This window comes from Charadrius vociferus, unplaced genomic scaffold (assembly GCF_000708025.1).
Source record: "Charadrius vociferus isolate BGI_N301 unplaced genomic scaffold, ASM70802v2 scaffold545, whole genome shotgun sequence".
In the NCBI taxonomy this organism is placed as follows: domain Eukaryota; kingdom Metazoa; phylum Chordata; class Aves; order Charadriiformes; family Charadriidae; genus Charadrius; species Charadrius vociferus.
In genome coordinates, this window is record NW_009648590.1 from 251,905 (window position 1) to 277,718 (window position 25,814).

General features: G+C 41.7%; 1 protein-coding gene across 1 annotated transcript in view; it reads right to left on the reverse strand.

Annotated features, from left to right (window-relative positions):
* BMPER (BMP binding endothelial regulator) overlaps positions 1–25,814 on the reverse strand; it is a 148,502-nt gene that overhangs the window by 61,409 nt on the left and 61,279 nt on the right. The window contains 5 exon segments of the mRNA XM_009886208.1: positions 2,766–2,870; positions 5,357–5,497; positions 6,123–6,232; positions 9,562–9,613; positions 9,616–9,690. Of these exon segments, the coding sequence (XP_009884510.1) occupies positions 2,766–2,870; positions 5,357–5,497; positions 6,123–6,232; positions 9,562–9,613; positions 9,616–9,690 (483 nt within the window).

Below are 25,814 nucleotides of genomic sequence, written 5' to 3' on the forward strand. Positions count from 1 at the left end.
AGCAGGACTGGACACATGCTTAATAGCTTTGCTGGATGGGGGCCAGCGTGTACAGCACCTTGCAGACTGCCACTCCAGGTAAATGAGAGAGGGAATATCTACAGGCAGTCAGCGGTCAGAAAGTGAGAAACAGAAACCACAAGCCACAAGGCTCGCTAGAAGCCTAAAGAGAACCGATTTTACTATAAATACGACAGGAAGGATTGAATTTGTGAGACGTATTGCCTCTGCTGCAGATGAAAAGAAGCTAAGAAAGAAACTTGCCGTAATTACTGATACAGGATTAACTGCTCCAAAAAGAAAAGAATAAAAGAAACAGAAAAATGTGCCTAACCCTATGAAGAAAATGAAAGAAATGGCAGAAACAGTCTTCAAAAATATGTCAGCCTGCCACCAACACATTGAATAATAAATTGTTGAATGGTATTGGATATTTCTGCAGAATTACCACTTTGAAACCCATCCTTTCAAGAAATAATTGGCCAAAATCTATGTTGATAAATTAAATATTCTGTCACCAGAAAAACCCACAACATCATGCAAAGAATATTAAGACTGCACGGTAAAGCGTTTAAGTCAAGGAATAACATTGTAAGTTCCTTGTGAATCTTCAATCCTTTCACACTCAGTTGTGTGTACCATAACACAGTTTTAATGAGATAACTTTATGTGGCCTGACACCCTAAGGGACACTAAACAGCATCTTATTCCACAGCAGTCTTCAATAGTCAGTAGAGACTGCTTACTGCCAGAAATACTGTGAAGAGAGAAAAGAAATGGAGTTCACACCCCTACAGTTTGCACAGGCAGCAAACAGCATTACTCTATGCATGATACCTAGATTTTCACTATCCGAGTCACTAACGTATCTTTATCTTGAATAACGTTGTGTGTTTAATTAATGTTTATAGATTTGTGACAGAATGTCTCTTCAAAGAGAGTGGAGCACACATGAAAAGTAAAAGATTTAAATCCATTAGCATACATTATTTGCTTTTAAATTACTTGGTACCCACTTGGCACAGAAATATAAATCTCACTCTAGAGTTTACATTCTTTCTCCTACTTGTCCTTCCAACGTAGCTTGGAAGAGCAGAAATGTTATGTGCACCTGTGGAGGAGAGTGGGTTTGCATGCAGCTTGCTATAGACTTCATTTTAAGGCGGGGAGCAGGTTGACTGGTTAGATACTGGAGGGAATGGTGCTGCAGTGTAACAAAGCTGGTCTCTTCAGCCCTAAGGAACTGCACCTTGCCTCAGGACTCTACTCGGAGGTCTAGGGCAGTTTAGGACTTGACTTTAACCTTAGAGCAGATCATGTAGCAGCACTGAATGAGTTCATAGACAGTCAGTTATGCTGCTACAGGACCGCAGATGGTGAATTTTTACCCACCACTATTTTTCATTTTAGAAGCCACTTCAACTGATCATCTCAATGCTCAAATTTATATATGGATACTGCTGAAGTGGTATATTTTACTTAAGATCTATATTAAGCCATATCAGTTATTTGACCTCAGAAGCATCTTAAACGTTTGAAAAGCATCAGCACAGGGAAAATATAAATGTGTGCCAGGTTCTCAGCCAAAAAGAATTTGAAGAGACCTGAAGGGTCCAAGTTCTCACCTCCTGCTTATACTGTGACTGGCCTAAGCAAACCCGGTTGCCACGAGCCACATCAGGTTCCCAGGAGAGCAGCTCCATTTGTTCACGCTTCCTAAGATGTATGCAACATCTCACATGAGGCCCATTAATAGGAAAACTGCCCTCTGCAGTGAGTGCCAGAGTGACAGGAAAGGGACGTCCCCTCTTCTGAGGATGCAAGCATCACTCTTGCAGCCCGCTGGCACAGCAGAACAGGGAGTGCCAAGGTACAGGCTCTGTATTCTACCGCTTCTGGCTGTCAAAAGTTCACACGTATAAAATTTTACAAACTAGAGTCTGTCATTTAAAATTTTATACCTAGGTGTCTGTGACTCATATTTTCCCCACTAGCTTCCAGGATGGAGAAGGAAACGCTGAGAAGGTGTAATGCTAATGACTTGGCGCTCTCTTCTGCAGTTCTGTTCAAAGATCTGCCCCTACATGAGGTGCTATTTAGAGCTCCCTCTTCTGAAAGTTTGAGCCATTAAAACAAAATAATTTGTCAGTGACAGAAATCTGAGAAACAAAGGCTGACTTTAGCTCATGGTTTCAAGTAATGCTAATTTTTGAAGCAATTAAGTAAAGTTACATTACACCACTCTTTTGGTTCACTTCAGACTTTCAAATACAAAATACTCAGACTGCAACCTTTGAGAAAGCACCATGGCTTGATTGAAATCATTTGCTTTGCTTTGTCTGATTTACATTTTCAACCAAGTATTAAGCCTCATATGCAATGAGAAATGGAAGTAGAACAACCTCCTGTGGCTTGCCTTAACAATATGTATGCTTTTGAAATAGTAACATAGTCATCTCACCACTCTCTAAAGCTATTAAATATATGTGAAAGAGATGTTTCAGTGTAGATACTTGGGACAGAGAAAGTTAAAGGGAGGAGGTGAAAAGGAGCACAGTCTTCAGAGTAAGGACAGAGGCGGGAAGCCCATATGCAGGGTAGCCGTAGCACACCTGGGGAACACCAGCCTAAATTAATATGCCAGAAGATCCCTTCTTTACAATCTGCACGCCTCACTGCCATGCACACACTTCCAAGAAACACTGAAAAAGATAATGGTGGAGAAAAAAAAAGAGAAAAAAGCTCTGATCTTTTAAAAAACTCACAGGAGGACAGCTGCTGACTGGAACGCACTGTTTCTTGCGACACTCTGTCTTGCCTTTCACACAAGCACAGATGGTGCAGTTCACAGAGGACCACATCTCTCCATCCTGCAAGAGGGAGCATGATATAGTATCAGCTGGGGTGGCAACAGGAAGCTATTTCAGCAATGTATCATTGCACAAGAAAGAATGACTTTCCCTGTTGGCATTGTGTCATTGTTTAGTCTAAATTATTTTGAGGTGTCTGTCCGTGGCCAGTCGGATTAAAGACAAAGATCAAATTCAGCAGGGTTTTCTTCCCTTTGGCCCTCTAGGTCAGAAATTCTTTTTTCCAACGCTAACCACATCACATTTGCATTTTTCATCAGCATCCTGATTATTTGCATTGTTTTCTCTCCAGTATGTGTCTGAGATGTGATCACACCTACCACAAATTTTCATTTAAGCTCACATAATTAGAAAAACCTGATTCATTGGGTTGAGTGACATTTTTAAGTTGTTGCACGTGAAAGTATTTGATTAAGATGTCAGCATATAGTGAATTTATTCCCAGATGCAGCATCATTTTGACTTGGGGCAGGAATGGTCGAATAATGAATTCTAATTTAGATTACTTACAGCACTTTCACAGATACTTGATCTGCTAAACATCTGAAAATGTTTAGAAGAGATACAGTGTTGAACTTCTCAAATGCAAAGCAGGTAAGACAGTCTACATATGGCTCCCAAAGTATTAGGCGCAGAGCAAAATATGCCTCATGGTATTGTCCCCACTTACTTGGGAAGGACTGATGTGGAACTACCCTGGCTCCCTTTTACATAGTGTTGCATTTGCCAAGTGTGGTTCCTAAAACATTCTGTCTCACCCACTTACAGTCTTGCGCTAGCCCACTTAGAAACAAAGTGTGCATGTTTTGTGCTTACAGGGCTGCTGTGAAGGAAGAGTGAGGATAGACCTGACAGGAACAGGCAGACCAACCAGACAGCTGTGAACAATTACATGCCCACCTTAACATGACGTTCGGATCAGAGAGAAAAACAGACTAAATCTGAAATGCCAAGGAGCCTAACTTACTCAGCGCAGCACAGAATCATCAAATCATAGTATGGTTAGAGTTGGAAGGGACCTGAAAGATCATCTAGTTCCCCCCCCCCTGCCACGGGCAGGGACACCTTCCACTAGACCAGGTTGCTCAAAGCCCCATCCAACCTGGCCTGGAACACTTCCAGGGATGGGGCATCCACAACTTCTCTGGGCAACCTGTCTGACAACCCTCACAGTAAAGAATTTGGTTAAAGGCTGTCTCTCCTCTATCTTTTGTTTCCAGGCCATGTCAAAATTGCCTCGTGTTCCTGATGCAGCACATGTTCTTGTGGGCCTGTAATGATCACTCTCCAGGCATCCTCTAAGGTACTAGAATAAATCACAGCTGACTGCATGCACCTACCATGATTTTTTTGTCTCACACCGAGTTTTGCACAGGAGTGCAAAGACGTTTGCTGTGCACATTCTATCTGTGTTAGACCACTAACTTCAACACAGCGACAGTGGATTTACTTTTTTGCACATGAGGCCAGAAAAGGGTGTACTGTCTCATTATTTTTTCTTACTCCATATAATACTTAGTAATATAATAAAATCTTCACAAGAAGCAGAATATTTTAGTTGGGTGCCTAAGAAGCAGGCATTTGTTCCTGAAGCACAATAGCACCAGTGTGAAAGTGCCAATCAGATGGAGTATAGTCTCAGCGTACAGTAGGTTCACATGTAATTTCCAGAATAAACACTTCAGCTATGTACACAAAAGATGGAATAAATGGGAAGTGATTCTGTCTGAGCAAACCAAGTATTCACAAAGGATTTAACATTTGATCTGATTCAAAGGTCTTCTAATTCACAGATGGCCCATGAGGTGACACAGTCTTTTTCTGACACAGTGTGAAAAAAACCCCACCACTTGGAAAAACAAACAGGGTCTCAGCAATAGCAGAAGTGTTCTGCAGGGAATCCCTTGTGATTTGAAAACATTGGGTGAGAGTGCAGTAGGTAACAGTTATTAACATGGCTATCCCAATATAGGATGTCAGAGGTGCTGTCCTTAGCAGAGACGTGAAATGTAGTAAATCAAGATGAGTAACTTTCAGCCAAGATGAACTTCACACAGCTCCTGTTGAGTCAGCTATGGAAGAGACTTTTTGGCTCACTAGATAAAGCCTACATACCACTCAGAATATCTTCTCCATGAATATCAGGGTTTGTTTAGGAAAGCAGAGCATTACAATCTCTTACTAAAAATGCATTACGTATCATGAAACAGCAGCTTGAATCTCCATACTGAGAGCAAGACAACATGTCACATCAAGGAGGAACTGATCTTTAACTGCTGTGTATCAGCAGAATTTACATGAACTCAGAAAAAAAAAAAATAATAAGATGGCAAATTTTGCAAAGCTTTGTCTCTGAGTTGTTCCATCATCAACCAGGATGGTGAGAATTCTGCTAAAAAACAAGCCACAGTACTAATTTAAAGTAAACTCATGCTGTTTCAGCTGTTACAATGGCATCTATTATTGAGCCACACCTGAAACTTTACCTGGAAGATCTTATTGCCAAACTTGCACACTTTCACTTCCTCAGGAGTGATATACGAGACACACTCTTTACAGCAGTGGTCTTTGTTTTTGTTGCATTCACCAGGAAGTAAGCATCTCTTCTTACATATCACTGTTGAATCCTAGGTAAAAGGACAAAAGGAAATCATGAAATCATCACCAAGATGTTTGTGCTCCTGTGTGTCCTTACCATAACATTTCTGCTTGCTCAGTCATTGCATCCACTCAAGCTGCAGCCGAACTGCTTTGAATAGGTCAAATAATAAAAATTATTTACTGGATTAAGAGAATCTTTCATGGCCTGTGAAGCTAAAGCCCAGCTTGTACTTCTGTTGGCCTGCAAAATCTTACTGATTTGGCAACCCTTTCATTTTTTTGCCTAGGTGCAAAAGTGCAAATAGTCACAGTCATGCTAGAGGCACTAAAAAAAATCTCTGCTCTTCGGCAGTGATGTTGTAATTAACCACTTAGAAACTCCTCTTCCACTGTAATGCAGACTTAAAAAGGATCACATCATCTGCGTAACTTCATTTTGCATCACAGTGAGTCAGGCATCATGTCTCAGCTGAGGCAGTCCGTAACTTTTTAAACTTTCCTAGCACAACTGTAAGTGCTCTTCAGATCAGATTCTCGGGGACCACACAAGATGCCAAAGAACAGTATCAAGGCTTACAGTTCCACAGCCCTACAAGTAACTTCTAAGCCAGACAACCATCAGCACACAATACCAAAGCACTGTGGACTTACCTTGCACGTACACATTGTGCAGTTATCATAAATAAATGAGGATCCATTATCGTACACGTTGCTGTGAAAGAGGCAGCTTCCAAATGGGAGGTCAAACACTTTCCTCTGTCCTGAATATAAATAAACAGTAATAGAAACAGAATGTGGTTGAAAAGATGCCATATTGTCAACAAAAATAGTAGGGCTTATTGTCACCAGACCAAATTCATGTGCAATGTGTCATTTGCTGTGTGTTTCCATTTTGGTGTGAAAAAAATATGTACTTTTAACAGTTCACTGTTCTTCTAGCACACATTCATCTGTACAAATTCTACCGTGGGAGGGAATATAAATATGATTTATGGCATGTTTATATTGGAAAAATCTTTCTTCTCCTTCTCATCATAAAGTGCACAGTGCAGCTAAAGGAATAAAAAGTAAGCACTGCAAACTCTTAGGGTAGGTACACTTAAACTAGTTTAAACAGTCTTTAACTTAATGCAATAACTTATCAAATAAAGCAGCCTTAACTGGTTTTAGCGTATCTACCTCAGGGGTTCACAGCAGCCAAACTAAATCAAGTCAGTGACACTGATGCAAAAAAACCCAACATAGGTGTTGTCCAGTCTCATTAAGATAGCTTGGTGTGCCATGTTCACATGATGTTGCAAGAAATACAGGCATTTGCATTGTTTATAAGCAGAACGAGGACAACAAAAGATATTTAGTTTCCATAACCCATAAAATATATGGGTTTCATGAAAGTGAGGCAAGGTTTAGACCACTATACAGGGAAGGCATCATCAATATCAAATCCTTCCTGAAGTCCTGCAATTGTGCAAGGACTTTCAGATCCAAGTTGCAACACACTTTGCAGTTCTGTAAGCTTCTTTTATTCCTTAGCTTCTATCCTAGTAGGTTATTTTAAACAAGTGACCATTATGATACATAACCATGAGCTCTTTACAAATACTCACATGAAATCACTATATTTCCTGGTATTGAATACCTTCCCCTGTTTACTTTTGGTGGCAGCCAACTAATAAGTTCTTTTATGAGTGGCTGCCAGTCTCCTGGCTTATCATTTCTGAGGTCTGATGTTAAATAGGCATCAATTCCAATGTACGGAATGGTCACTATAAGTACATACAAGAAGTCACTAAGTATTAGGCCAATACTTTAGCTCTCAAACCACCTGGTCTTGGTACACTGTAATTCCTTCCCTTTTCAATATTTTTTTATAAATGTAGAACAGCTTGAAAGAAAAAGGTTCCATTTTCCTTTGAGATATAAGTGAACAAAAGGATAAGCACATGGCAAAATCCATTGGATTTGTCGTGAGCTTTTACAAATCTAATGTTAAAATAAGTGTTAAATATAAGTTAAGAAATAATTGCTATTGTTCAGCTAGACACTATTTGAACATCTCTGTCTTGCAAATTAGCTACCTTGGACTAATCTGTGCTTGCATAACTAGCCTTAATTTTACTGAATATACATCTTTCTTGAAAGGCTTAATTTCTCTTGCAGGACTGACATAAGAAATCAGTTGAGGATGCTCAGTAGCCCTAAAAGGGACTGCTCTATATCCATGCACCACTTATGGGCAAAGCCTAGCTATAGTCCCGCCTGTAACGACACTTCTACTGCCCTATGTGGGGCCAGGACTTCAATTGCATAACTTATGTCAACAAGTGAACAAAAGTCCAGTTCTCTCTCACACCCTCTTGCCATGCCTTGCAAACCACCCAGTGCAATTCCGGGTGGCCAACCCAGTTCAAATAGCTGGTAAAAAACCACTAACAAAGGAGCTACCACTTTAAAAGATTGTGGTGGTGAAGATATTGGCTTAATGGTTGGCTTTCCTGGCTCACAACCACTAGTTAAACTAATAATTCAAGTCCCAGTAGAGGCCACTGCATTCTTCTAAGCTATATACACTGAGTATCAGGAATTCAATTGCAGGGAGGTCCTCCACATGATACTTTAAAAAACATGCATTAGCATCCCTGAAAACATTTCTCTTTCCCAGCTGCCATGCAGTGGATTACACATCCTTTGGCTCTACCTCCGCTCCAAAAACTTCAACACTGCCCTGCAAATAGGCATTATCTATTCACAGCTATATGACATGGTTTAGAGCAAAGACCACATAAAAGGAAAATCATTATTAATAGTGAACTCATTTACAGACATTTCTAGGAGTGGAAAAAAGACTCTAAAAAAATCTCCACAAAGTAGTCAAAAATTAAAGCTGGGTTTTGAATGCCTAGATCAAGGTGGGGAAGGATCAGTTGGGAAAAGCATGGGGTGGAGAGGACAAGGGGCTTTTACAGAAGGAAAGGAGAAATGTCCTCAGCCAAAATAGAAGTTCAGCATTTGGACTGTTCTCCTCTCCATTCCATTCCTCTACTGTATTACTCTCTGGTGCTACGGTTAAATGTTTGAGGCAGATATTTATCTGTAGCACTTCTCAATTATCAAATAAATAAATAAATTCAGGTTTCTTTCAAGCAGTCAAACATGTTATGTAGTATGAGAAGTTGGAACTCTCTTTGGCTTGCTGCCTCCAAGGTCAGACCCATCTGTACTCTGAACCTAGCCCTGGAAACAGACTTTGGATAGTAGTAAAGATAAGGTCAACATAACAAAAAGTTTCTGCTGAAGAACTGGGAATTATCAGCTCTAAAAATTTTCCGAACCTAGTTATAAACTCATAGACCAAATAAAAGCCAATTTACTTGGTAGGATGTAAGCACTCCTTGTTTATGAAATAGAGGGATACGTACTGAGAAATGTTAACCTGTGGGATCTGTGGACATGGCAAAAGCGAAATAAGGACTCTCAAAAGTCACTGCCTTGCTTGGCATGACTTCGAAGAACTAGCCCTTCATAGAGGCCTCTGACTTACTCCTTTAAAATGTGTTGGAAAGACGTAATTGAAAATATTGCTGGCTGAAACTGTGATTCCACCTTAAGAAGGCAACCATGAGCCAGACTCCTGGGTCACTAGCTTCTCTGACAACAGCTTCTAAGGATGCAATTTCAGTCCCAAAGCTTCCTCTGACCTGCATTTCCTCAAAACCAAGAATGCAAATGTACACTTGAATATGAGAGGGTGAGGCCTTTTTCTTGTGGCAAATTCCAACGAAACATTTCCTTCCACCTCAACCTCCTTTGTAAAACGTGTGTAATGAAGGTGGGGAACATCTCTACCTTTGTCTCTAAACAATCCAACTGATCTATGCTCTTCTGTGGCTGCTTGCTTAGTACCACCCATCACAACCCTACACACTGACCCCAAGTACTTGTTTAAACCTGTAGATTATAAATTCCACTGAGCAGTACTCTCTCTTCCACCTCCCAGAATTTACCATTATTGTGAAATACTGGTATAAAAGATGCTATGCAGAAACATATCATAGTAATTACAAAATTCCCAGGAAAAAAACCCACTCACCTAAGCATTTGGGACAACACTGTCCAGCGGGAATGTGACTGAGGTGCTGAGGAAAGCAGGAATGTGACTGAGGTGCTGAGGACATGAGAGAATGGGGCAGACTTCTTGGATGCACTGTGTCCTGCCACCCTGAAGGAAAATAGGCTCAGTTAGAAAAAAAAATAAAACAAAATGTCAAGAAGACATGCACACACCCACACAGACTGGTAACAAGTCTTAAATAGCCTTAGCCAAAGCAGTATTTGCGAACAGAGATTTCTGCTTGCATCAGGCATACAAGGAATGTGTGCAACTGTCCTTCAACACTTTCTATATTGCTTGCAGAGACCTTGGATTATTCATATTTTTTCATTTTCTCAAGCAATGAATGTAGTAGTTGAAGACACAGTGTCTTTCTATCTTATTTCTTGGTGTGGATATGAGAAAACCAGGGAGAATACGATTATCATCTATGAATCTTTCCGGATATTCAAAAAAGTTATTGAGCAATTTTTTACATTATTCTTCACCTCCGGTGCCGTGCCCTTCTAGGCTTGTCTGGGACAGGGATTAAGCACTGAAGCAAGATGAAAGCAGGTGTTCTTCCACTACATCCATGATCTCAGAGGCCATATAAGCCAAAATCACTTAAGAAAGCACATTCTTGTTAGCCTCCGAGTCCAACTATGTAAGCCCGGAAGATCTGCTTTCTACAGAGGACTGAAAACCAAGCGGGTATATGAAATTTTGAGAGTGAATGTGGAAAAAAAAAAAAAAAAAAGAAAAAAAGAAGCAACCTGGACTGGATATATGCCGGTCTATCAAGGAATATCAAAACCAGAGAGAGGCAAAAAGCACAACAAAGACAAAAGCACAGAATATATGCCTAAAATTAAGTCAGTCAAAAGAGATCCTTGTTCTCATTCTGCTCTGTTGCCTGATTACTTCACCGTGTTTAGTCTGCACCCTCTACCAACGTGTGCTCCATATGCTCATGAGAAGTCCAGGTTGTTAAACTTTAAAAATCGGTCCACCTTTGTCTGAGCAAGAGAAGTCAGCCCTTTTCATCTAATTTCCCTGCCTTATTTATCACTCGGAGCTGCAGACTCACCCCAACAATAAACTTTGTGTTCCTGGATGCAGTGATGGGAGACTTATGAACAGCCTCCTCCCACCTACATGCTGTATGCCTCTTGGGGCTTGCTGGAGAAAGATGGAAAAAGTTGCTTATCCTGAAGAGCTCTGTGCCTGAAATGATGGTATGCCATTCCGCTCCTAATGGCCTCAGAGAATCATGTAAAAAGCTTTTACATACAGGTAGACATACATATACACTATTATACAGAAAATAACCCACTGACTGCACCCCCATTCTATAATAAGTTTTCAGGCACTGAAGTCTACCTGTCCCAGGGGGCCACCAAAGCATCCTAAATGCACAGGGCTAAGGACTGCTCGTAATTCTTTCACTGTGGCATGCAGGAACACAGAGTTTATTGTAGGCTGAAGTGACTGCTCTAAATTAAGGGTCAGACCAGAAACTTGACAAAACAAAATGAGTTCTTCACTGATGTTCCTTATGATGCTCAGGGAATAGCTCTGTGAGAAGAGACACAGGTGCAGAATGAAGGAGAAAATACCAAAGAAGGGCTTTCTGAAGCAGTGCTGTCATTCAGCCCAGGGAAAAGGGCTACGAGAAGACAAAGTTCAAACTGTGGTGACAATTCACCAAATGAGAAAGTAGGGCATGGAGACCTCAGCCAGTCTGGTGACAGGATCAGGGATACATCCATGGAAGATAAAGCAATGCTCCAACACATGGTGCGCACAGGTCCTTTCTTGATACCTTGCTTCTGCATTTAGTCCTCACGTAGCCTCTCTGAACTGTCTTGCTTCTCTGACAGATTGAATCAAAGCTCAGGCTTAGCACATTACTGAGACATTGCCTTTGCAGCCTGTTGTATATACATTTTTTAAAATGGAAAATGCCATGGATAATATGAAATATTTCTTCATTTCAGCCTTTTTTTACCTTTTGTACTGGCCCCTCCTCTGCACAAAACTAAGTCCGATTGCATCTCTCTCTTTACCCCACTGCTACTCCTGCTTCCAGCTGTAATGCTGCTTTTTAACATCAAACTGTCTTCTAACTTGCTGCTGTCCCAGATAGGGTCTTCCAGGCTTGAATACCATAGAATCTTCTAGGTTGGAAGGGACCTGTAAGATCATCAAGTCCAACCACCAACCTACCACCACCAAAAACTACCCTTACACCATGTCCCTAAGCACCACGTCTATTATGCAAGATCGCACATTCAAAAACAGTCTGAAACAAATCAACCTGTACCATTTAAAGTAAGCATAATTCTACTTGCCCTACACAGCTTACATAGCTCATTAGGCACTATAAGGAAATGTCAAAACCTACACAATATTTCTATTTTCTTAAAAGCCTCAATCATCATGATTCAAAACTTACAAAGCATTCAGAATACCAGCTTTCAAAGCAGGATTAGCTAGTGCTGCCAGTGCTTTAAATTGCTCGGAATAGAACCGCGTATAAAAAAACAGTGCAACAAAAGTTCAACAAAAAAATCAAGGGAAAAAATAACTCTGGGGAGCAAAAAGATCGGCTCTGGATGGCCTAAGCCAGGGTGGGAACTGCACAGTAAACACCTTGCCTTCTCCACCTCCCAATTACGTCCACAGCTTTTAGCTCACATTTCCTTGTTGAGCATAACATCTCCCAGGCAGCCAGAATATTCCAGGTCCAAAGCAACACCTTCCAGTAAAACCAAACCTGAACTGGAAGCCAGCACAGACCAATAAAGTAGAAGTGACATTTGCTTCCTGTGAGAAATGCTATTCAAGAGCTAGGAAAATAAATCCTTGAGTGATAGTTACATGAAGCCTTAATCAGGGGATGCTGCTGCAGTCCACAATCCTCTGGAGGTAACAGATTTTGTAAGAAACCTACAGCCTACAATAATAAGGGTCACTTTCCACCTCGGAGACAAACAAAAACACTATAACTTCTGCTGCCACCTCTTATTTGCAAAAAAAAAAAAGCAAGAGGCTCCCTGGTATCAGCTCAAAGGCAGTACGGACTGAGGTATCATCTCTTCTCAGCAGCTTTCTCAAGAGACAGAAGAGAGGGGAAGATGAAATAGCACTTTCTAACTCTCCCATCTTTGAAAAAGACAGACAACGAGTTTTTCCTAAAAATGAATGCATGGAGCTAGTCGAGCAACCCATCCATCCACTTCTGCTAAGCTCCTACCTCAACTATGATACTTCAGTGTTCAATAAGGACACAAGAAACTTGACAGAGTTGAGAGATGCACCCATCCAGGCTGCAGCTGACTTTGCTGGAGACACTGGAAGAAGGCTAGAGTGTAGTTTCTAGGCAGGCTACCCGGATGCCTGGTGCGCAGCATGTATGCAGCCTATGTGCTAGGGTAGACAGAGAGAAAAATGTCTGCAGAAAAAACTGCCTGTCCAAAAACTCCTCAAAGGCTGGGAGCCTGCTGCAATTAATCTCCAAGAGCCTTGGGCCTCATCTACCATGAGGGCGAGAACAGTGACTGCCAACAGCAGAGCTGCCCTTGTCATAAGCACATTTTGAAAGTACTCATGAAATCTCAGGAGGACAGAGCTTTCCATACTCCCAATTTGTTTGCTACTGATAACGAGCATGTCTAAACTTAATAATATTTTATATACATGTTATTTAATGTTAAAGGTTAACTTCAGTATTATCAAGAACCATGTTTCTCGTGGGCATCGCATTTTCCATTTCACTTTCAGGCTTTATCTCTGTGCTTTAGTGAAGCTATAAATCATCCAAATAAGATTCCTCACTAGTTTTGCCCTGTGTTCACCTTGTGCTTGAAAGACTCTGCTAATCCTCCAACAGAAGTAAAATTTCCCTTGATTTTGCAAAATATTTTGGCTAAGTGCTGGCATTAGGATTCACCCCACAGTGGATTGTAGGTATTTATTTTTAACTTCCATTCTAGAAGAAGCGTGAAAGGTTTCATTTGCTGCCAGTGTGGCTATCCTCGGGGGGGGGGGGGGGGAGGGGATTATAAAGAAATACCAAATTACATTTCTTTCAACTGAAGGATACGTATTCCAGACATTTAGAGCAAGGTCAGAAGCATACTGTAGCCTCAGCAGGGGTTGCTGTAAGAACTAAGACAGATGTTCAAGGTTGTCTCCAGCTATGAATAAAGAATTTATGCCACCAGCATGAAAAATACCTTTGAAAGTTCAACAGGGTCACTACTGAGCAAGTCTGCCCCATGCCAGTGGCAAAAGAAGCCAAATAAACATACAACTGTATGACTGTTTGTCTTCAACCACTCTAGCACAGTGCAGGTGACTACAGCCACCATCAACATATTAAGAGATATTATCTGGTTTTGTGACAGCAATGGCATAAAGGCAATGAATAGTAATCTGCTGATGTAGACATATCATTTGAGATTCAGATAATGATAAGTATTACCATTCTGAAAAAAAAAAAAAAAGATTAAGGCATATCAGGACTCCTATTTTAATACACCACATTCGCTGATGTGCATAAGGCTTCTTACATAAATTGGATAGTGTATTGGCTTGCATACACTTGTTGCTCACCAGGAGCTCTGTCTGACGTATTAACTACCGTGTGATAGTAAAGACTTCCACTACCTCCCAATGTGTAGTAAATACATAAAACAAGCCAGCAACATGTACTGTGCAAACATCTTCAAGATGCCCATGGAATCACATGCTTGTAAACCCATACCTTGGGTTTACAATCAGATATACAGTCCCTGATGTGTCACGTAAGTAGACTTCAGGCACAAAAGTGAGAGGATACTGTATTCAGAGCGTGGTTTTAATTTGGAAATAAAATAGGGGTTTTCTCCCAAATCAGATGAAAGACACTCCGGTTCTTATAAGAATGCTGGCACAGTATGTTGCAGACAGCCTCTGGAAGTAACTTCACCCTTACACGGTATTTCAGGGTCCCTGAAACAACCGTGTTGTGCCCAGTGAGAGCTCCCTGGAAGGGTCATGGGAGGGAGAAAGTTTTTAGGAAATGCACAAAGTAGCAACACAGTTCTCAGCATAAAAGCAAACAGCACATCAATCAAGTCAGCAAACAGACAGACAGACAAGCCAGAGCTTCCCACATCCCTGCAGCCTGATCTATTGTCTAGACTAGGATTTTAAAAATGCCTCTTTAGAAAGTATTGGATAAAATTCAGAACAGGGAGATCTTGAGCTTCAGTTTAAAACAACAGGTATTTATCCTGCCTTGTGTGTGCTAGATTTTTAAACTCTGGACCTAGATCTCAAACCCTATTTGCTGAGATATCACTGCTATAGGAAGGCTTTAGAAAGTGGTCCTAGTGACAGTCTAAAGTGGTGGCCTAAGAACTGCATATGCAGCAAATGCTCTAAAGAGCTCACCTTCATTTTAATACCAGATCATGAAGATCAGTGTGGATATAAATTATTGTCTTAAATATTACCTAAAATCTATACAGACTAGAAATGGTAAGATGAAAGTCTTATGAATACATTTCTAGAGCAAACTCTGGGGCAAAGTAAAGGCAGAGTTCTTAAAACTACCCTTTCCCACTGTTTTCTCTCTGTCTGATGCAAAGGTTCTTCTTGACACAGCCAAGAGAAATCTAAAGAACTCCATCAATTTCTAGCAGGTAAGAATTTGACTCTGCCACCTCTCTCTCCATGTGCACCCTTACGATACAAGTAGTTAGGTGTAGTTTGTCATCAACAAGATGTATTAATAAGAAAGTTTGATTAGTTTCCTCCAACTAACGTAAATTCATGTCCCCGAGCTCCTAGCAAATTGCAAGAGTGGTTGCAAAGTGTCACAGAGTTAGAACATCTTGACCTAAAATGAGGAACTGCAAAGCTTCCCTGGTTTGGAAGTTAATATGTATGTGGTTGAATCCAGCTGCTGAGGAATTAACTGAATTATCCATTAGTTAGTAATTTAGGGTAGGATGAAGCCTCTAAATACTGTCATGCTTTCCATCAATCAAATACCATGGGTACAAAGTGACTCATTTAAGTGCCAAGCCAACCAGTCTTGCCATCTATTCCACTTCTCGAAAGCCACGTTTCCTGGGATTGCATAGATGAAGAAAAGACATTTTCTCTTTTTCAGAGGCAAGTGGTGTGGTGTGCTGTGTTTGTTTCCTTTGCTACCACAGCATCTGCCTAGAGAGTGAAATACACTGTTCTGGGGTATAGCTCTCCATTTTGAATCAGACTGCTGGGGACTTGCTGATCCTGGTTCTTTCAAGTTTCAAAACACAATTTGCACCAAGTCTCCTGTGGGAGGAGGTGGAGGAACAGGGTATTTAATGCCTTGGGTGAAAGGGAACATTCTGGAAAATGAAATCTTGGGTTGCACAGTAGCCTTCTTTAAGTATGCACAGGCAGAGACACTGCTCCTAAAATTTCACAGTTGCTGGAACTGCAGAAGGGCTCCTCCGGGAAGGTCACGCGATGCTCTGTTCTCAGCTGGGGGACTCAGCGCAACCAGCACTTGGTCATATTTCTCTGGTCTAATAGCACTGTGCAGAAGTGTTGCTGGGATTATATTGCATCTGGCTTCACAATCTGGCTGAAATCAAATCACTCACTGACCCAACAGCCTAGCTGCAGAGTCTAGCAGCTGAACAGCCAGCAGCCCTCTCCCCTCGAGGGCTTACACACTGAGCTCTTGGCTCTGGTGAAAGTGATGTTGTAAATAGCCCCTCTTCACTTGGAAGCCTTGAAAGGTTTAATTTCAGTGTGTAGTTTTCCCTTTTCAGGCTGATTACCTAAGGAAAGAAGGCTTATGCAGGCACAAACCAGGCACACCTGTAGCTTGTGAATCTCTGATCAGCTCCAGCCACAAATGATCAAGGGACTTCTCTGAAAAAGGTATATAAGGATAAAATAGCAAAAATCAAAATGACACTAAGATCTTAAGGACATTAAGTTCCAGGCAGCACCTCCAAGACCTCCTGCCTTTTGCTTGGTGCTTGTGTCATGGAGGGGCTGGAGGAGAGCTCAGATTATTGCAGTAAGGGCAGATAAAGGAGCAAGGGCCACACAACTACAGAGACAGAGCTTCACTACTGCTGCTGCTCCTGAAACAGTACCTCTATTGCTAGGTTAGCAGGGCAACATAAGGCAGGTCTGCGTTTCATACCTGTTGCACCGTTTGCATGATATGAGGCATTTTTCTTCTGGTCTTTCCTGTGGTGTTTTTTTTTTTGCATTACCTACATGGATTCGTGATACCTGTGTCCAGAGTGGACCTCAACTACCTTGAGTTCTGGATGTTTTCAGCTGGAGCCCACATACTTGTTTTGCTTTGGGAGCTATTATTTTATTGATCCTTCTCCTGGACAGTTCAACAACTCAGGCTTTTTTCCCAAGGTAGATCTGTTTCTCTCAACAAATCTCTCCTGCAAGCTGAAATAATTTGTCCCACAATTTATTCCGTCTTTCATTAGGTACTCTTTAAAGTCTGTAAAGTTACATGCAGAAGCCAGAGCTTTCAATTCTGTAATACGACTGCCTGTTCCTCCCCCTGCTAGGTGATAGTTTAAAAAATCAACAGTATCTCTCTACAGCTCAGAGTTGTCTCGATTCACACTGCACCTCAAACACCTTTGCAGGCTGTTTAATTACCCCAGGCACTATTCCCACCAACAGAGCATCTCTTACTTCTCAGAACTGTTTTCTCTAGCAAGAGAGTATCTAAAAAGTTATCTTAATTTTCTCAACTTCACCCACAATGCTCAGTGCTACACAGCAGGTTAGTTCTTGCTTTCAGCATGGAGATGATTGGCCAGCACCTCAGATCGAGCTTTTCCTCTTGTTTGAACCCTTTCACATCACCTCCATCACTTGCTGCCATTTTACAGACTTACTGATCAAACTCTCTTCCTTGCTGCAGGTCTCATTAAACTGATTGCTGCCACTGCACCTTATATAGTTCATGCTGGGTAGTTATAAGAAAAGGTTTCAAACTTCTGAAATTAAAACTAGCTCTTTATTGAAAGAAATGATGCAACCACAGGTACCACTGCTTGTACCCTCCATACATGTCTTGGTGTTTCCCATAAACCAGACATCCTTCTATAGGCTGTGCTTCCCTCTCTAATTTTCATGTCAGTTGCTGCACAGGGCACACTCAAACAGTGCAAAGTCATCTCTCTGAACGCTGCTAGGGAAAATGGGGATATGGATCTAGAGCCATACAGCACTCACTATAGCACAATGCCTTTCTATAATGCTGAAGGTTACAAGACATACACCTCATGGAAGAGGTAGATTTTAAGGTGGGATGTAGGCAAGGACTACATCAAATGTCACACAAATCAGTGGGAGTCTTTCCATTGATTTTCAGTCTACTTTGGATGACAGCTTTTTGAACAAAAGTCCCAGAAGTTGCACAGGGCAATGGTGAAAAATGAATCAAGACAACCACTTCAGTAGGAATGGATCAGGAAGGCAGCCCCACACTGCAGAAAGGGGCCGAGCTCTGCAGCACCTTGGGGGTAAAGAGCAGCAGTTTCGGGGGGACAGCAGAAGGGAAGCAAAGATACTGGCAAGGAAACGATTCTGGCATGCCACTGCAGGAGAGAGTTCAGCTATTCCTGATTCATTTAGCTGTTACACCAGAGGTCTCCAGTGACTATGGAAGCTTTGCCATGAGCCACATGATTATTTATTTCTCTTCTAAAAAGAACTGCTTCTATGAAAAATTGCAATAAAACATGTTATGCTGGAAACCGTCTGTGGCCAGAAAAACTATTAAAAACCACTAACAAGCTGCTTCAGCTTATTCACGTCCCATCCCAGATAAAGAAAGTTAGGGTTAAATCCAAGGGACTTTCCTAACTTCAGTTATTAGAAGCAGAGCAGTAGCTCTGTAAAGCAGGTCCTGGCGTCTTACAGCCATGACTTTTCCCCTGAATCGGTTGGAGGCTGCTCTGTTTTCATTGGCATCAAGAACACATGAAGCACAGTCCAGTGGGTGTACAGTTGTGTATACACCACCAGTGCATTTGCATAACGTTTCAAAGTCCTAACACACTGCTTGCAAAATGATAGTCACTGCCACAATGTATTTATATAAATAGCGCTTGCTTTTCATAAGATAAACTTGTACAAAGGTTTTCCTTTTTTTTCTTTTTCTGCAGCATAAGCTTTGTGATACTGCCTTACAAGCTCTCCTTGCTATGTCCTGAAGTAAACGGTACTCTTATAAACCCCACACTTTGGCAGCTATCGGTGACTGCCTTCACCCCCACTTCCAATTCCCACATTACAGCGCAGCACGGGCCTCCCTTCTGAGAACAGCTTTTCCTCCTGAACAGTCTGTTTGCAGAGATACACAGTTATTAAATCCCTCCAGTGTCCCCAGTGTGTTTCTTGCACACGCAGAATACTAGTACCATTGTGGTCCTGAGAAAGGTGACAATTCTGACTCTCACTTCATCATCATTCTTTAAAGTACTTGGTCACGACAAGAAATTCTACAGATGTATCCGCACAGCTTCGCCTTAGAGCATTAGTTTTAAATAATTCGCCTTATCTGCAGGACTAAATTGCAAGACTCGAGTGAATTAAATCTCCAAATGCCCAAATTCTGACATCTGGCATTTAGATACAAAATAAAGGCATTATTCTCAGCGGTGCAGATACTTTCTTGTAGACAATATGAACTTCACTTCATCGCATGGTTTGAAGCTTCATTTTTTGGAGGTGCAAATGTATTAACAAGGTCATGAATAAAAGAAACTAGGGTTGTTCTTGGAAGACGAAAAGGGCACACAATTCAGAAGAAGGTGCCTACACACCTGAATTTGGAAAAGTTGTAACTAGGTCAAAACTTGCCAGAATAGCCCACACCAAATCACTGTTCCATTCACAAGCAAAGAGAACAGATCCCCTTCAGTGATTCAGGGCAATGAGGTATTGGAGAGGTTGAGGCTTAATCCTTCACTGGTTGTTTCTACAATTTATGGATGCCCTTGCCTGAAGGTTTGATGATAAAGCACACTGCTATCTGTAGAATATCCGTGGTAAAATAAATCATACTGTTGTAGTAGTAGTAAGGATGCTACTTCTAGCTTTTTACAAGACCTTTATACATGCACCTACCCTCCTTAAATGTTATACTCCACGTATACTGCTGAGGTAACCTCAGGAAATATAGGATTACATACGCACTGCTTCCTTAATGCATCCATCAAAGATTTTTATTAACAGGAGATCCTGTTTGTCCTAAGCACTTAGGAAAGAGAGTTAAAAATACATTTTAAAGTGTTACACAGACTTCAGCAAAAGCAAGTGCTAAACTGCAGCTCATTCAGAGGATTTCTTGGAAATTAAGTTTTAGGAGAACTAGGCTACCTTTATGAAACCAGTAGGTTACGAAACTGTTCCTACAGTGCAACAGTCACAGGGTTAGCTTCAGTCTACCTGAAATTGCATAGTATTACACTCACTGTAGGCCAACAGTACTTATCTATAGTAACATCCCTAATACCACAGTGCACAATTACACCACTTTGTACTACCTACAGTTGTCCTTCCCCAGAGATACTGCTTGGCTTTACTCCAGGGTAGGGCACACTCTGGCTTGTGATCAAGGCAGAGTAACACATTTTAGTCCTAAGCACAAGCCTGAGCAAGGGTTGCTGAGGAATCTGCAGCTCTTCAGCAATAGCCTTGGGAAGCACTTTGATTAGGAATCATTTACAAGTCACAGTTCCTCTACCACTTCCTCCTTCCTCCAGGGGTAATGACTTACAGAAGCATCAGCAGCAAATTCTGACATTTCCCAGTCCTGGCTAGCAACACTGATAGGGGAATCACAGTTTTTTCCCTCCTTCCTGGCTTGCAAACCATCTGCACATGCATGGGGAGAGGGTGGATGAAACCCTAAGTCCATTCCTCCTTCACACCCTTGCATGGACCATGACCATACACTCGGGCCTTTTTTTCCAATTTTTTCCCAATAAAGTTCATATCCAGCTACTGCTGTTAATTTATGGGGGGGATCCTGTTGCTAATTACGTGCTTCTCGCTGCCAGCAATGCATCTGGAAAAGGCTGATGCCCAGATCTATAAAGATCGTAGGTTCCTCAGGGACAGTTAGGCATGATGCAGAACCTACAGAAATATGGAATTAACCACTTAGGCACCTATAGCACTCCCGCTGACAATATTTTGGCCAGTCCAGCTCTTCTGTCACCTGCCTAAAGGCCTGCTGCTGTTCTTGCTCTGGATCAGCACTATTACAGCAAGCCAACTATCTTGGCTCTTATCTCTGAGCTAAGCTCACATGACATTCACAAACTGGATAGTCTCATACCTAAACTCTTTGCAAGGCCATATACATAGGCCATGTTCAGGCCACACCACATGGCCAAATTCATTCAAAAACACTGCCAGAGGAGATGGAAATACATGTTATCTACCTTTCCAATATGTGGTTGCATCATTTCCTGTTAACCAAAGCACTTCAGAATACCGGCGCAGCCTCAGGGGAAGGCACTCCGTCATCTTGATAATGCAACACAAGCGAGCAGCCAAAAAATGAAAAGTTCCATATGAAACCAGTAGGTTGCCTAGAAAGAAGGGTTATGTTTCTAGAGCCTAATGAAGAAGACACATACCCCAAAGGAAGAATTTTTCACATTCTCAGACTTTTCACACAGAAAGATCTTTCTGCATTTTGCATTTCGGAAAATACTAATACATCATAGAATCATAGTATCATATATTTGTTTAGGTTGGAAAGGACCTTGAAGATCATCGAGTTCCACCCTCCCTGCCATGGGCAGGGACACCTCCCACTAGAACAGGTTGCCCAAGGCCACATCCAGCCTGGCCTTGAACACCTTCAGGGATGGGGCCTCAACAACCGCTCCGGGCAACCTGTTCCAGTGCCTTACAACCCTCAAAGTGAAAAATTTCTTCCTAATGTTTAATCTAAACCTGCCCTCTTCTACTTTAAAGCCATTCCCCCTCGTCCTGTCACTACATGACCTAGTAAAAAGTCCTTCCCCAGCTCTCCTGTAGGCCCCCTTTAGGTCCTGGAAGGCCGCAATAAGATCTCCCTGGAGCCTTCTCTTCTCCAGGCTGAACAGCCCCAGCTCTCTCAGTCTCTCCTCATAGGAGAGGTGCTCCAGCCCTTGGATCATCCTCGTGGCTCTCCTCTGGACACATTCCAGCAGGTCCATGTCTTTCTTATGTTGGGGACTCCAGAGCTGGACGCAGTACTCCAGGTGGGGTCTCACTAGAGTGGAGTAGAGGGGCAGGATCACCTCCCTTGACCTGCTGGCCACACTTCTTTTGATGCAGCCCAGGATGCGGTTGGCCTTCTGCGCTGTGTTTGCACATTGCTGGCACATGTTGAGCTTCTCATCAATCAGCACACCCAGGTCCTTCTTCTCAGGGCTGCTCTCCAGCCATTCCCCGCCAAGCCTGTATTTGTGCTTGGGATTGCCCCGACCCGGATGTAGGACCTTGCACTTGGCCTTGTTGAACTGCATGAGGTTGGCTTGGGCCCACCTCTCCTGCCTGTCCAGGTCCCTTTGGATGGCATCCCTCCTCTCCAGCATGTCTACCTCACCAAACAGTGTGGTATCATCGGCAAACTTGCTGAGGGTGCACTCGACCCCACTGTCCATGTTGGCAACAAAGATGTTGAACAGTACAGGTCCCAGTACCAACCCCTGAGGAACGCCACTCGCCACTGCTCTCCACTTGGACATCGAGCTGTTGACTGCAACTCTCTGAGTGCAACCATCTAGCCAGTTCTTTATCCACCGAGTGGTCCATTTGTCAAATCCATGTCTCTTCAATTTAGAGACCAGGATATTGTGTGGGACAGTGTCAAATGCTTTGCACAAGTCCATCATATTAAGACTAAGAATGGGCATCACATCCCATACAATTGGAAATGCAAATCACAATGCATTCTTATATTTGGCTTACTGCCTTATCATCAAAAGCCACTAGTAGTCTCTAAGTGAGATAATCAAGCAAATAAAATTTGGTTTTGATTTCAAGTGCAGGTCTCTCCTTGGCCCTGTTAAGTCTTCTTTGTACCTGTCTAATGATGTAAAATGGTCTTAAAATCAGTGTCAAGTGACTCACTAAAGATTCCCGTAGGAAACAGAATCATACATTTTTGTGCATAGGATTTGTTGAACTACTGGCAAAAAGCAAGTTAATTAGCACAGCAAAGACATCTTAAAAAATGTGAACTGTTTATATTGTAACCCTCATCCCACAGGCAGAGAACTCTGATAATTTAGTTCTCCAAAAGTTCGTGTCTTTTTTTCCCTACTCTTCTTTTTTTTTTTTTTTTTAACATGCTCCTGAGACTACAATCCAGAACTCTCTCCTCAGCAAGTTTTCAGCATTTGCAGTGTTCTCAGCTGCAGCACTTCCAGTTATTAACCTTCCCTCTACTTGTGCTGGCCTTGCAGGGAGGTTTTCAGATAATGTGAGAAAGTGTCATTTGAAATTATTCTAAAGCAGAGAACAGCTACAAACTCCGACCTATTATTGTAAATTAACACTAAAGGCAGCTATACCTTTCAAAATGATACAATATTTTTTACTATTTAAAAAACAGTCCCATCATATAAAACAGCTGCCATGTTTATTTAGATAAGTGCTCCTCTGCTCTTATAAGTGGAGGCTGATGACAGATGTGTTTTTAAGCAAAAATATTAACTCTAGAAATGTCAGCATCTGCTTCTTTTCAGCCTAGCCTTACAGATTCACACATAATTTTTCATCCACAAGGAGAGTTTCTTTTTTCTTATAGAGAATCTAAAAACACAGGTGTAAATTACTGGTCCCAAGGCCTGACAGTTTTATTAGCATGTCACTGGTGCTACACGTGTTAGGTCTGATTAGACATAGAGAGTGGCTGGTTTCCATGGCCAGCTCCTCGTGGGATGAGGAAGGCATGCACTTCTGCTACAGGAATTCTCCACATGACTACTCCATTTCTGTGAACCAGTGTTTGCTAAAGTTACAAGATGCCATACAAAAGCACTGTGTGTAGTTCCTGGGGTTACTGGAAAGAGAGACAAAAAAAAACAAAAGCAAAATTTTCTACTGAATTCAAGGAGTCCAGCCTTCTTGCTCACACAGTTAGCGTGCTATAATTCATTTTCATGTATTTAGTACAGTAATTGTTGTGCTTTTAATCATGTACATAGTAGTACTGTTAGTAGCTAGAGCAGATGAAGGCCTATACCTTACTTTCTGCATACACACAAAGAACACCTCCTACACCTTTACCCTACATCACAGGGGAGCTCTGTGGTACTCACATTACCTCCTAGAGAAACGCATGCCAAAAAAAAACATCACTCAAGGATAATTATGTACAATCAAACCATGAACAGACATATGAACAAACAGCCATTAGAAGGTGGCTGCTAACCATCAACAATTCAAGACAAACCATTTTCCAATTAGTGATCAGTCAGAGTAAATTAGAGATGTAAGAATGGACCAGACTAGCTAAGAAGTCCCCCTGGGCAAAATTCACATACACATCACTAGCCCGTGTCACCTGAGACCCAGTGACCATCCAAGACATTTCCATAGCACTGGCAGATATGATAGAGGATCTACCACTGGAGACTCATACCTTCCTGGCACAACCGCAAGCAGCCAGGTGTGCTACTCAACAGGACAAAAATGTCCATGTTGAATAACTAAAAGTTGTTCTCCCCAAACGGTAGCTGTTCTCCACAGCCGGCTAACTTCACTCCAGACTATGCTCAGGCTGTTACCATAGACGTTTTAGTGACAGCCTTCAGCATGGCTGCACAGAAAGGTGCTGAATAATCTCCTTATTTCAACATTTGGGGCTGGCCAGAGATGAGACATTGTTCCTGGCTTGCCTGCAGGCCACACTGACCTCTTAGCATCGCACCGTACCTAGGCAGTACGTCCCAGAAAAGGCAGACCATGAGCTGAGAACTTGAAGCTGCCTACATCCATTATAGGTGCTTGTATGATGCGCTGTTGCTAAATGACAAAATTTTCCCAGTTCTTGGAGTGGGGCAATGCAGACCTTCCCCTGTAAGATTAAGTAATGTATTTACATCAGTACAAACAACGTGCTGTGGGCTTTAAGCATAAACAAAACAGCCAAAAGACGAAGTTCTTGCCTTAGCAGCTTTATGATCTACATAGGTAACACAAAACCAGGGAACGAATGGGAAGCAGCTTAAGAAAACTGCAACTGTGACTGTCCTGTAAGCTTAGTGATTTCTTTGTTTGCTTACATGCTTTCTGCAATTTATCCTGCCTTTGCTCCTTGGCAAAAACATATTTTTACAGACAGTGCTAAAAATAGTGATGGGTGATAGAAACAGAGGACTGAAGAAGGTTAAGTGTTGCCAAGTCAGCCTGCATGAGGTCTCTGCAATTCTTTGTCCAAGTTAAATCGATATTAGAGTAGCCATTGCTAAGGGTTTTCTATTTTTCTCTTTTCTGTGGGTGACAAGCACTTCTCTTATTGGCTATGCTTAATAATCCTGAACTCTTAATTTTTAGGATTGATCAAGCATTTAATTAAAAAAAAAAGTTATTTTGACTGACATTAAGCTGGTAGTTTTTCAATACCACCAGGGGAGTCTGACTGGCAACTCCATTTTATTTGTAGTTCAAAGACTCTACAGGGACTTCATTTTGAAAATAATTTTATTATTTCTTTAGGAGAAAATGTTTTTTTTCTCTCATACATTTCCAGATTGCAGAAAAAGATAGGTTTGAATTTTTTGCAAGCATAAGCCTGCCAAATCCTGTACACTTTTAAGTCCTGGTTAGGATTTGCAAAACATTGTATTTTGAGAAGATTAGATAAAAAGGTTATTTTTGACTTTGAGACTTCCATTTCTCTCAAGGCCTCTCTAAAAATCACACAATAAGGTTGTCCAAATGGTAATCTGAAAATGCAAACTGTCTTCCCCAGCACTGATTAGGACTTATGCAAAGGAAAAACCAAACCAAATCTACTTAGAAGTCTACTCTGCCTTTCAAGAAGGGAAAGTTTAGCAGACATTTTCAGTGGTTGAGGATAGCCACCAAATTCCATGTGCCAGGCATTGTCCAGGTGACATTAGCAGGAGACCTGTCCTAGGGGAGGCAGCATAGGGGTCTTGTTTTGGCATAGGCAGCATGACATGGTTTCTTCCTGACAAATA